At 39.4% G+C, this 12,498-nt stretch overlaps 1 protein-coding gene across 2 annotated transcripts; it reads left to right on the top strand.

The window, feature by feature from the left end:
* Positions 1-7,240: 7,240 nt before the first annotated feature.
* Positions 7,241-12,210, top strand: LOC107376588 (V-set and transmembrane domain-containing protein 1). 2 transcript variants are annotated; one of them, XR_011515756.1, is made up of 5 exons: positions 7,241-7,391; positions 7,477-7,779; positions 8,065-8,195; positions 11,728-11,954; positions 12,082-12,210. XR_011515756.1 is itself a non-coding variant. In XM_015945751.3 (4 exons), exons 1-4 carry the CDS (start codon positions 7,325-7,327, stop codon positions 11,818-11,820), a joined length of 594 nt encoding a protein of 197 aa, XP_015801237.3. In that variant the 5' UTR covers positions 7,241-7,324; the 3' UTR covers positions 11,821-12,050. The 2 variants fall into 2 exon arrangements, 1 of the variants encoding a protein (XP_015801237.3); XM_015945751.3 differs by lacking the exon at positions 12,082-12,210 and having other exon boundaries at positions 11,728-12,050.
* Positions 12,211-12,498: the final 288 nt, after the last annotated feature.

The raw sequence follows: 12,498 nt of genomic DNA, 5'->3' as shown, positions 1-12,498 counted from the left end.
CACCTTATGAGCAGTGAATCCATAATTTTTGTCAGTCATACAGAAATACTTAATTTCAAGAGGAAAGACAGCTGAAAATGTAGTTATGTAAATGTAATGAAGTGAGAGGTTATTACATTTTTAATTAATGAGCCATAAGGCGTGGGATTCCATAGCAAATATAGAATCCACCTTACGGATCGAGGGTCATTTAAACCAGAAGATTGGATCTTTTTATTGCAGAGATTATGTAACTGTTATGTATTCACTCAGAGACACAGAATAGAGAGAGACTAGTTTAAAAGTTAAGAATTTTATTACTAACAAATTAAACTAGGCTGACTTTAAACTAAATGTATAGTGTAACTAAAAATGGATGAGGCGGTGAATGGATGACGTGTCATGCAAATCCGAAGAAGCGATTAGTTCTGACGGGAACTGAGGATGTTGTTTTGAATTAAGCTTTGGTTAGTTTCAGAAACAGCATGAGACCCCATCATGTTGTGTCTACCTTTGCCTTCGGTGGAAGTCCTCTGTAGATCAGGAATATCGAGGTCCAGTGAACCTTCTCTGGAAACCGAGCTGGTAGAAGAAGCCGCGGTTCCGATCACACCCGTCTCGAGTTACTTCCGGCACACGACACTTTATTGGCGTCTGGTCAGACCCAAGCCTGGGTCGGTGGAGCTTTTATTCTGAAAGGAGCTGTTGTTGCCGCTGGTTGTTATAGCGACTGGATTTTTCAGCTTGTCGTTGGTTCTTTCGGTTAAAGAGTACAAGGTCAGGATTGGCCACTCCGACGCTTGCTCTGGAACGCTTTGAACTGGCGTTAGAGCTGACGTGGCATAGTTTTATACCTCGGATGTTATGGTTTATTGTCGAATGAAAATTACCAAACACCATCAGAAGCACGCCTCCGTCAGATCTGTAAGATTCTGATTGGATCACTGAAAGGAATGTGTTATGTCCTTTTAACACTACGTGAAATGAGTCCTGTTGGAACACTTAAAGTCACAGTACTTATTATTTCTATAGGATCATAATAAAGTAATTAATATTTTGATTTCACAGGTCGGTCACATCTTATTATATTGACTAACAGATGTTTTGATTAGCTTTATTGAAAATAGAGTTCTTTGGCTTTTAATAAAAGAAAAGAAAGGAGTCTTCATCTTCTGTCTTCATTGCTGGAACATTAACAGTTTAGAAGTGAATGCATGACCTTGAGGCTGTTTCATGCACTCTGGCACTGTGTCAAAAGGGAACAGTTGTTAGAGGATAATAACCCTGAGAAATGGCTTCATCACGTTACATAAAAGCTTTGACACAACATGGAAATTTAATTAGATATCCAAATTTGAATTTTATCATCAAATAAAATTTTAGAATAAATAAACACATTTTAAGGGAGTAAAAGGGAAAAGGAGATTAACACCTTTCAGCATGTGCATTTCCTGCTTTTTCCAGCAGTGATATTGCTAATTCTGTTGAAGGAAATTCACTGTTTAATGAGAGACAGCTGGTGAAAATGATATGTAAATAAATAAGAATGCATGTAGACTTACATAATTAAGCAAAACTGAAACACTAATATAAAGTATATATATTATATTTTTTTCTCCCTTCGAATCTGGGAGGGTGGAACCCCAGCTCCAGCTATGGACGAGCCCCCAGGGGGCCCAACTTGATATTTTTTCATGGGGCTCAAAATCTCTGGCAGCCCCCCTGGTTGTGTGCATCTTCCCTGGTGTCCTTGATGTTCTTGTCCATGGCATTAATGTGCTTGGTGAAGTCTTCTACTTCCTTTGTGAGAAATTTGACCCATGCGACATCCACATACCTGAACCAATGGCCTGGTGTTGTTCCATTTTAGGAGTTCAATGCTCTGGTTTCCACTTCCTCCATGTAAATGTTGGTGATAGGTAACACTGGGGAGCCCATGGCACATCCATGTTTTTGCCTGTAAAACTTATCATTGTGTTTGAAGTAGGTGGTTGAAAGGCAGAGGTCCAGAACAATCTGGTCTGGAGTCAGTTTTGTCCTCTCATTTAGGAATCATCTTGTTCCAGCCATTTCCTAACTGCTTCCACTGCTTCATCTGTGGGTATGCAGTGCATGTGAAGAGTGAAGGGACATCAAATGTACAATGGTTTACCCTGGGGCCAGTTTGAGATCTTGAACTTTATTTGCAAAATCCGCAGAATTCTGTGTGTGATGTTGGGTCTTTCCAACCAGCGGAGCCAGGATGTTGGAGCGATGTTTTGCATTGTTGTACGTGACCGAGTTGATGCCGCTGCTGATGGGTCTGAGTGGTGTTCCTTCCTTGTGAGTCTTTGGAAGACCATATATATACATGGGGTGGCTTCTCCTGGGTAGAGTCAAAAGCTCGGTTGATTACTTTGTCCTTTAGCAGTTTCTGTAAATGGTCCATGATTTTCTTTTTGCTTGCGCATGTCGGGTCCCTCTTTAGGGCTTCATACGTGGTCCTGTCTCTCTAAAGTGTGATGACTTTGTTGTGGTAATCTGTTGTATTCAGAATAACTGTACAACATCCCTTGTCTGCAGGTAAAATAGTGATTTTCTGGTCTTTGGTGAGGGAGGAAATGGCTTTTCTTTCTTGTGGGGACAGGTTAGAAGGTGGAGTCTTCACATTTGAAAGAGCTGCTGTAACTTTGATCCTCAGTTCTTCAGCTTGTTTCCCTTAGGTTTTTTGTTTGTTTGTTTGTTTATATCCTCATTTGTTCCAGGATGTGAGAAGACATCAAAAAGTAGTAGCATGGTTTGGTTGGCTTCAGGAATGTTCCTCACCATTGTCGGCGATGGCCACACACAGAATGGTACGCATTTAGGTTTAACCCCCCCTGCCAAGTGAGAGTCCAACTGGCGATCGAAACGCTCTCTTAAAATCACCAACTCATACCGGCCCCTTAATGACCTTCTCCAACCCGTCCTGGACCCCTCACTGGAACTGATGCTAAACTGACTCTAAAGATTCCTTTGTATCCATGTACTCATAAAAATATACAAAAAAGTGAAAAATAGAAATATTTACTGGTATTATGTTGCTCAGACCTATTTTACCTATTTTATCTGCCTTGTTGGGAAGTGTCCTTGGGTGTCTTCAAAAGTGATTTTAAATAAAATGTATTATTATTATTATTATTATTATTATTATTATTGTTTATTTATTTATTTTAATTTTTTTTATTATTATACCTTTGTCCAACTCAGTGGAGCCACTTTGGAAATGTATCTTTGACTATCCGTCTAATCTTTCTGACAAAGATGTGGGATTATTGTTCCCCCCAGGATAATCCAGGTTGTTAAACAGACAGACATGTGTGATGCACGTTTAGGCTTTGCTGCTTCGGTTTATTGACAAAGCCATTATAACAGATGCAGGCCAGATGAGGCCATGTGTGTCTCTGGAGAGGAAGAGGATGTGAGCATGGAAGTAAAGATGACTCATCTCCGAGTCCTGTGCCAATAGTTAATCAATATCTTCGTTTGGCCATCCTCACTGACTCAGCTGCTACTCTGGCATGTCTCTAGTGCTTTAAGCATGCAGAAAAAGCTGCTGGATCAGATCTGCTCTATTGTTGGTGAGAAAATGAAACACAATGAATTGTTTTAGCTCAGTTTTATTGTCTTCCTGCCCTCTCTGTGACCGGGAGACAAACTCAAACACAAAATGACCCCCTCCCATCTGGAGCCCATAACAGGAAGCACCGGCTGGCAAATGGACATTACTGTTTCCGTAGCAACAAAGAGGTATTAAATCCCCACTCATAGATTCCCTGTGGTTTTTATTGTAGCTTCTTAATTGGAGAAGACAGGGAGAAGGAGACTGATGGAAAAATGAGCGATGTGATGAACTGGGACTCATCGTACCTCTACCCCAGGAAAAAAGAAAGCAGATGGTACTTCTACATTTGTATTTAGCTACCGCTAATTTGTGGTTATTGACTGATGGGTTTTACAAATCCCTAAGGTTCCTGGTGATTTACAACACTCTTTGTGCTTCATTTATTCATAGACTTTATTAGTTTAGATTTATTATAAACAAAAATGAATTTCATTGGTTCAAAAAGAAAGTTTAAAGCTTTTCCTTCTAATTTTATTTCTGTGTAGTTATTTGAATTTAAAACTTAAAGTAATTAATTAATTTTTCCAAAATTTAAGCACTAAACTATTTAAAATTCTCACCTGATATGTCTCAACAGTTGATTTAGAAACTAATCTTTTGCAATCATACATTTGTGTTTATTAACAAAAAGCAACAAAACTCTTAAACCTCTCATGTAAAACCATTTAATATTCATTAGTAAATAGCTTTTATGCTGCATAATCATGCTCCAGACTTTGATCTTTATTACACCATTGTGCAGCCTTTAGGTTAAAGTTCATCCATGGGTCATTTCTAGCATTTAGCCTAATCATCCAAATGCAAATCCAATTTATTCATGAAGCACTGATATAAATCAAGGTGTACCAAAGTGGTGTACATTAAAATACTCATACAAAATGCACAATACATAATACAAACACGTATTATTTACAGTAAAATCGCCTATTTTATTTCAACTGGAGGGGGTCTAGATGTGTCTTAAGACAAGATTTAAACACTGTAAGTGAATCAGCTTGTTTTACACTAAGGAACAGATCCTTCCACAGTCTGGGACCATTGACAGTCAGAGCTCTGTCTCCTCGAAGTTTGAGTTTGGTCTGTGGGACCTTCGGCAGACCAATAAACATCTCAGTCCAAATAAATGTTTATCATGCCAGAGAGGGAATATGTTGTGGGAATAAAGACAATGGAACGTAATACATGCCAGCCTTTATCGAGCATTATGTTTTCAGGTGCTCATATTCCATTATTTTCTGCACATAAATTGCAAACACATAAAACCTTCTTAGAATTCCACCATGACAAGTGAGAAGCTCAGTCGTGAGGCAACTGTCTCCACATGCTATTGGACAACGAACAACGTGACGTACTCACCGCTACGGATGTCAGCCAACAGAACGGTCTGCCATAAACCATTGAAGAAGACACAAATACATCTTTTTTCTAAAAATAGGGTATCTGCAGGTTTAAGGGAGCCAAATTTAAGACTTTTTAAAACCTTTTTTAAGGCCACTTTGACTAAATTTAAGCTATTTTTTTTTTCAATTAAATTTAAGCCATCATTTCCAGCCATTGCCTGGAAACAGTGCTAACCACGTTGCGAACGTGGGATTAACCATCCAGTTACCATTAAACTTGCACTTCCCCATGGCGCAAGCTCCCACTAGCTTAACCAGCTAATGTGCTCATCTAAAAATAGCCCCTTTTCACAACCAACTGAATGTGTACGATTCCGCTTACGCCAACATCGTACACAAAAAATGCTGAACACTAACTAGAAATCCACAAAAATTTTATAGAAATAAAAGAGTCTTGTTTATTGGGTCTTTGGTAATTTAAGACATTTGGAAACTGTATTTAAGGATTATTTGTAATTTTTAAGGATTCTTAAGGCCTTAAATCTGGAAAAGCAAATTTAAGACTTTTTAAGACTTTTAAAGGACCCGCAGATACCCTGTAAAAAAAAGGACTTAAGTACTTCTATCTGTCTTTACTCAAAGAAAAACCCAAGTCTAAATAGTGCAAAGTTGATGTCGAAGCCGTTTCAAACAAACGTCACCATCCTTTATGTTTCGCTCCGTTGTAGCGTTGGTGCTAGTCTCGCCCACCAAACCAATAGAGTGGTGGGATTTGTGGGACTCAAAACTGCTCAGACCTATGTTAGACCTGCTGAGGCTACAATGGAGCATGGCTAGACCAACCAGCAGAGCAGGCTACAAAATATCATGACAAAAGTGCAAACGGTTCAGTCATGTTAAAATTTTATAAAAAACATGGTCAAAGGCATTATTAATACTGATTGTATGCTTTTAAATTGCTTTACAATTACCACTATTCACAAAAATTTAAGCACAAAGCAACAATTTCACAAATCAAGGTTTAATAAAAGTCTTATTTGATTATTTATTTTATTATTATTTATTTTATTTTATTATTATTTCAGCTAAGCAGATGCACATTGGCTCTGCAACCACAAGAGGGCAGTATCCTGTAAAAGAGAGGGTTTCTAAAGGCTCAGTTCAGTTTTCATTCAATTCAATTCAGTTCAATTCAAAAAATACTTTATTAATCCCAGAGGGAAATTGATTGCTGTGGTAGCTCAGAATAATAATAATATTAATCAAGTCATCAAAGAGTTGTTGTATATTACAATGGCTGTTGGCAGGAAGGATCTCCAGTAGCGGTCAGTGCTGCAGCGAAACTGAAGAAGCCTCTGACTGAAGACACTCTTCCGTTGTCGGACAGTCTTGTGAAGAGAATGCTCAGGGTTGTCCATCATTTTCTTGATTCTCTGGAGAATTCTTCTTTGCATTATCTCCTCCAGCGGTTCCGAAACTGCCGAAACTCTGGCTGAGTCCTTGAAAGGGCTTGGAGTTCCTCCATCTTGTTGGCCAGTGATCTCACATTGCCCATTATGATCGATGGAAGAGATGGTTTGAATTTCCTCTTTCTCTGTCTCCGTTTTGCTCCCGCTCTGCATCCACGCTTCAGGAAGAATTGTGCTTCCATTTCCTGCAGAAAAGGCTGTCTTATGTCTTGCAAAACATCATGTTCACACCTTGTCACCACACAAAGGATGGAGCAACCCACACAAGAAGTCCAGGCTGCAGAACTGCTGAGCAAGCTTGATAGAATCTGTGCTGAAAAATCTACAAAAGTTAGGTTTTTCCCTCACAAAGGGAGTTTTTTTTTAATATTATGTTCAGACAAGTTTCAGAGGTGAAACGGAAGAAACTGCTCTGAAAATATAGTAATATGTCAATAGTTGGGAAAAATCACTTAAACGCTGAGATTCACTTTCAAGAATATAAGAAATTAAAGATTTAGTCAGGATTCTAAAAAAAAAATTAAATCATAGACCTTAAAAAAGGCAGTTTATTGCAAAAAGTCAAATAAGAGTCATTGTTAGGGTGATCAATATCTTCACGGATAGCTGCAGTCCAGAGGTGACAAACATCCTTTCTGTAGTTTTTCCCACCACTGCAATAAACCAAATACCACCCCAATATTTCACCTCCTATGCCAGCTGCTTTGATCTCAAAATAAAGTTTCCATTGTGAGTTGTGAGAGATAAGACGCTGGCAGCAAACTAACTTAGCCGAAGTCCTCGCCCCCACATCAAAACAGCTGCGGGTGACGTGCTGCATTTAGCAATCACGTTAGACGGTGTGGCTGAAAAGGAAGCATTCAGTCGTCAGAAGTGCTGTGAGCTCTGTCAACATGTCTGCTGTCTGGATGAAGATCGCCACCATCCTTTGCCTCTGCTGCTCAGAGCTGACTGATGCAAGTAAGGCCGAGACAGCTGGTTCTGGTAAATGAACCATAAAGTAGCTTGGCTTTAACCTGTTGTGATTTTGTGCGTCTTGTGTCAGGAGTGATGTGGAAAGAAGCCGGAGAGTCCATCACCATCTCGTGCACCTCTGATTCCCAACTGCAGATGATGTATTTGATGAAGGGTCTCAATCGGGACGAACAGATTTTTTTTACAGAGAGAACAAAACAAAAACACAATATCAAAGACACGATGAAGGTCAGAGTTCAGGCACATATTGTCTTCCCAAAAGTAGAGGTTCTCATCAAAAACCTGACTCGGAATGACACAGGACCGTACTGGTGTTTGTACAAAACCATGAGCTCAAGTGAATACACAGACTCTCTGCTGCTGGTGGTGACGGGTGAGTGTTCCATCTTCTGGCTGTTATCATTAATATGAAACATTTTCTCTGTGTTGCACTAAATGTAAAAGTACTCCTTAACTCAATCTAAATTATACTTTCAAACACAAACAGCCAAGCTCACACATGTTTGAAGATTGCTTTAAAAGGCAATGTTTTCTTCAGCTTCAAATGCTATTTGCTTTTGCAATTTTTCTGCATAAATTTTGATAATTGCATTAAAAACGGAATGATGAGCTTTTATTTGAACCTGATTGTAATGTTGCAACATATTTTGAATTCTAGAAAAACAACAAGAAAGGACAGCAGCAGTCTGTGAGTCCTCCAGCGTGAATGTGGTTGTCTTGGCTGTCGTGGCCTTTTCTGTCGTCCTGCTCGCCATCATGCTGTTCCTAGTTTTATGGATCACGAAAAAGGTATTGCTACTTTTTAAACTAATTCCGGTTTAAGTTTGTGTGAACCTTCGGTGGTGTAACTATCTTCTCTCACCTTTTATTGGCCCAATGAAATAATGTTTACTGCTCAAATTAGAAGATTAATCTGAAGTCTAGGATTTGTTCTTAAATTCATAAATTTCCATTAGAAATTATTTGCATCCCTGAGGTGAATGCAGATGGATAGGGAAATTTTTAAATATAATCAAAGGTATTTCAAATGTGAAGCCATTTTTATTTGGTGAAAAAATCCATGGTGGTTTGCTTTTGGGTACTGAAGTTGGTTCAGTAACAACGATAACAAAAAGAAGAATTTGGCGAGTCAAGGCTGCTTTATTTATTTATTTATTTATTTATTTATTTATTTATTCATTTAGCACATTTCATACACAGAAGCGATTCAATGTGCCTTTCAGATGCAACAGTCGTCCAATTTTAAAACCAACGTGACGGTATTAAGCATCAGATTTGAAAATCGAATTTAAAATATGCAAATTCAATTAGATGTGAGAAATAAAATGAAAAGGCAAAGTTAAAGGGTGAGCAGTTACAGTGCAGAAGGTGCAGCATAGGAAACATTATTTCAAAGGCTTATGAACACATGAATGTTTTTATTTAAAGTTACTAGAGTTGGGGGCACATTTAGGTCACGGGGAAGCTGGCTCCACCTGTGTGCAGCTTAGTAGCTAAAAGCAGCTTCACTCTGTTTGGTTCTGACTACTTCCTAAGGATCTCAGAGTTGAGCTGTTTTTGTTTAACTGGAGAAAGTTTGACTGTATCCAGTCATTAACGTGCTCCAAACACTGTGTGAGTCTAGGGGGCCACAGGTGTTAGAGCTGGGTAGATCTGGGTGTCGTCTGCATAACTGAGATAGGTAATGTTGTTATTGTGTATGACCTGACTCAAGGGGAGAATGTAGAGATTGAAGAGCAGTTGGTCCAAGAGTAGAATCTTGAGGGACCCCACAGGTCATGGTGATCTGATTTGATTTGTGATCATCAATAGAAATAACACAACCCCTGGCTCCACAATATGATCGGAACCAACGATGGACTATGCCCGATAGTCCCACTCACTTTGTGAGCCTATCAAGAGGGATGTTGTGGTCCACAGTACAAAAGCTTCAGTGAGATTGAACATAATCAGAACAGATGTTTTGCCTGAATCTGTGTAGACACAAATATAATTTAATCCAGGAGGTTGTTTGTTTGATACCCAATCCAAATTACACATTACACATTTTATCTAAAGCAACTTACAAATGAGAACAACAGTTACCCTTGAGGCGATTAATTAAAAGGGAAAAACACTAGTCAGAGGTAATGTGGCAACACCTTAGAAATAGACCATCAGTATGGGGAATTACATATAGAGAGTGCAGTATAGTAGGGGAAGGGAGGTGCAGGAAAGGAGCCAGTCTAGAACAGTGGTCTGGCGTCTGGAACTCCACCATGGAGGTTGCTAGGAATTGCAGTTAGTCTCCATAATTTTGTCTGTTCTTAGGTTACCAAAATTAAACTTGTAAACAATTGCATTTATAAAATCCCAACAACACACTCAATAGTATATTCAAAACTCAGTATAAGAGGTATAACTGTATAAAGTTTGTTATTAATCACTTTTAATGTGTGTCTAAAGGAGATAGGGTTGGGGTCTTGGCTTGTCTTGGACACAGGTGAGGGGATCCTCAAGGAATATGAAAGTTAAGAACCACTGATCTACTGCTCTCTAGAGAGCTGGGTCTTCAAGAGTTTCAAATACAGGTTGAGCTTGGTAAGTCATTCCTCCATCATGGAACAACACAGAAAAGACTCTAGATTGTCTTGAACGGGGTGAAGACACTGCTAACCCACAATCCTTTTATGACTGGAGGGACCAGGTTGTGACCCAAGCCATTGCAGTAGGATGTAGATAGGAGCCATTCCATTCAGAATTTTGTAGGCTAACATCAGTGACTTGAATGTCTGATGGGTGGCTAAGGTTAGGCAATAAAGATCAACAAAAGAGGGATGTTCTGGACAACTTTCAGAGCTTTCATAGATGAGTGACCAATTAAAAGGACATTGCAGTAGTCAAGGCAGGAGATGACAATAGACTGCACATGGAGCTGGGTGGCATATTGTGTTTGGAAGGACCCGATCCTTTGTACCTTAATGCAAAGCAGCACAAACAAATGATGGAAACAACATAATCATTGAAGGTCAACTGATCATCACACTTAGCAATCACATTTTGAGTTACCTTGATGGAGCTATAGATGTGGATGCAATTTGGATGCAGACATTATGCTGCATGGTCGGTTTGGCTGGAAAGACAAGCATTTCAGTTTTAGAGAGGTTGATTTGGAGGTGGTGGGCTTCATCCATATGCCAGAGAGACAGTCCTAGATTTGTGTTATGACTGTGTGGTCATCAGGTGGAAATGACAAGTAGAACTAGGTGTCGTCTGCATAGTCATGTGATGAGATGAGCTGACCCACTGAGATTATGGAAATGGAAAATAAAAGTGTTCCCAGTACTGCACCTTGGGGTACCCCTGCGGTGAAGGGCTGTGCTACAGAATTGTGTCCTAGCCAGTGAATATTAAATGGACGTGTGAGGTGGGATTCAGACATGGAGTGTCATCTACCTAGGATGCCCATGCTAAAGAGTGTGGACCAAAGAAGCCATTTTTGATGGGGTCAAATGCAGCAGCGGCCCATTCATGGGGGCGCTGGGGCGCCACCCCACATGTGTGATGGCTACAGTTACCATAGGAGTTGTGGATTGGAGTAGCTCAGTAGGAAAAGGCTCCAGCAGACATGTAGGACAGCCGCATGGGAGATGTTAAGCCGTGCTGTTTGTGGTCAAAGGGATGAGAGCTTTCACCACTGATCTTCTCCGACAAAGGGTCACAGCTTCATTTCCATTTCACAGTTCACAATAAAAATGGACAACAAGTTGGAAATGGTGCTCTTAGTTTTTCTTATCAAATCAACAATCTTAGCCAATTTTCTGCAGCACAAAAATGTTCTTTACGAGCAAACCAAGTCAATGTAAATTCATAAAAACTCACAAAAGCGGAAATGAAGACTTCTGCAAACCTTGAAATCTTAGCTGGTGACAGAAATCAGAACATGTTAGACGTTTCTAGAAAGCTAAACGAAGCAATAAAGCCAGCATCTACCTGGGCTGGAGAACAGCTGGAAATAAAACCGACAGAAAAGGTGTTTTCGGGTTGAATCGACACTTCAGCATATTTTAAAACTACAAACGAAATCATGCATTAAAGTTTACTTACTAATCAATTCTTAATTATGTCTTACATGTTTGCAATTTATCCCCATTTTATTTGCTGCTTTTCTTGAGACATTTTGGAAATGATCATTCACTAACTTTCAGATCATCATATTTGATCTAATTGCCTAATTTAGACATATTCTGTATTTTAATGCTAAGTGTAATAGACTAATGTAAATGCACTTGGTTTGTTTATATTCAAATCCATCTGACACATTTACAATCTTTTGTTGCAGAACACCAGGGCCTCATTTCGCCCAGAGAAAACAAGCAGCCGTCCGAAAAACAACGATGTTTACGAAGACATGAGAGGAACAATCAGACGCTGAGGGACAGCGGCTGCAGGCTGTAAAAAAATGAAAACAACACAACTCTGCACTGCGTGGTCGAGAACATCAGAGGCAGCGCTGCAACTCAGCAGTCCCATGACTTATTCACGGTTTCAGTTTTTTTTGTAAATGAGGTTCGTGCAACAACTAAGGAGAGTTTCTGTTTTTTGTTTCACATTATGAGGATTACATATGTACATGACCTCTTTTTTCTAACTATTCAGTGTTAAATTTTATTTTATATTTTCTTCACTTTCTTAGGCCTTTCTGACCAAGCATGTTCCTGTTTCACGGTGGTTGTCCCTTGTTTCGATGTTACACACCATCCCGACCACAAACTTCAGTGGAAATAACAAAACTCACATCTTGTGGTCCTTCTGTGACCAAAAGATCACTTGTTTGTCAGCCTTCTATTCCATTAAACTCATCCAGATACAGAATATTTACATATTTCATCAACCTAGAGTTTGATCTTCGGCACTGAGGTTAAATCCATTTGCACTTGTAAAGTTAATGTTAACAATAACTGTAAATATGATGAGTAGGGAGGGTAAAACCAACAGAAAGAGATAATGTGGTCAATAAGTTCTCTAGCATAACTAAAGGGATGAGCCAGGATAACCCAGACTAACCTTAAAGAGCAAGTCACCCCCTACCAGATTCTTACTCAACTCCCAC

The sequence above is a fragment of the Nothobranchius furzeri genome, chromosome 12 (genome assembly GCF_043380555.1).
Source record: "Nothobranchius furzeri strain GRZ-AD chromosome 12, NfurGRZ-RIMD1, whole genome shotgun sequence".
Lineage (NCBI taxonomy): Eukaryota > Metazoa > Chordata > Actinopteri > Cyprinodontiformes > Nothobranchiidae > Nothobranchius > Nothobranchius furzeri.
The sequence above is the reverse complement of the archived record's forward strand: the minus strand, read 5'-3'. Positions and strand labels throughout refer to the sequence as shown.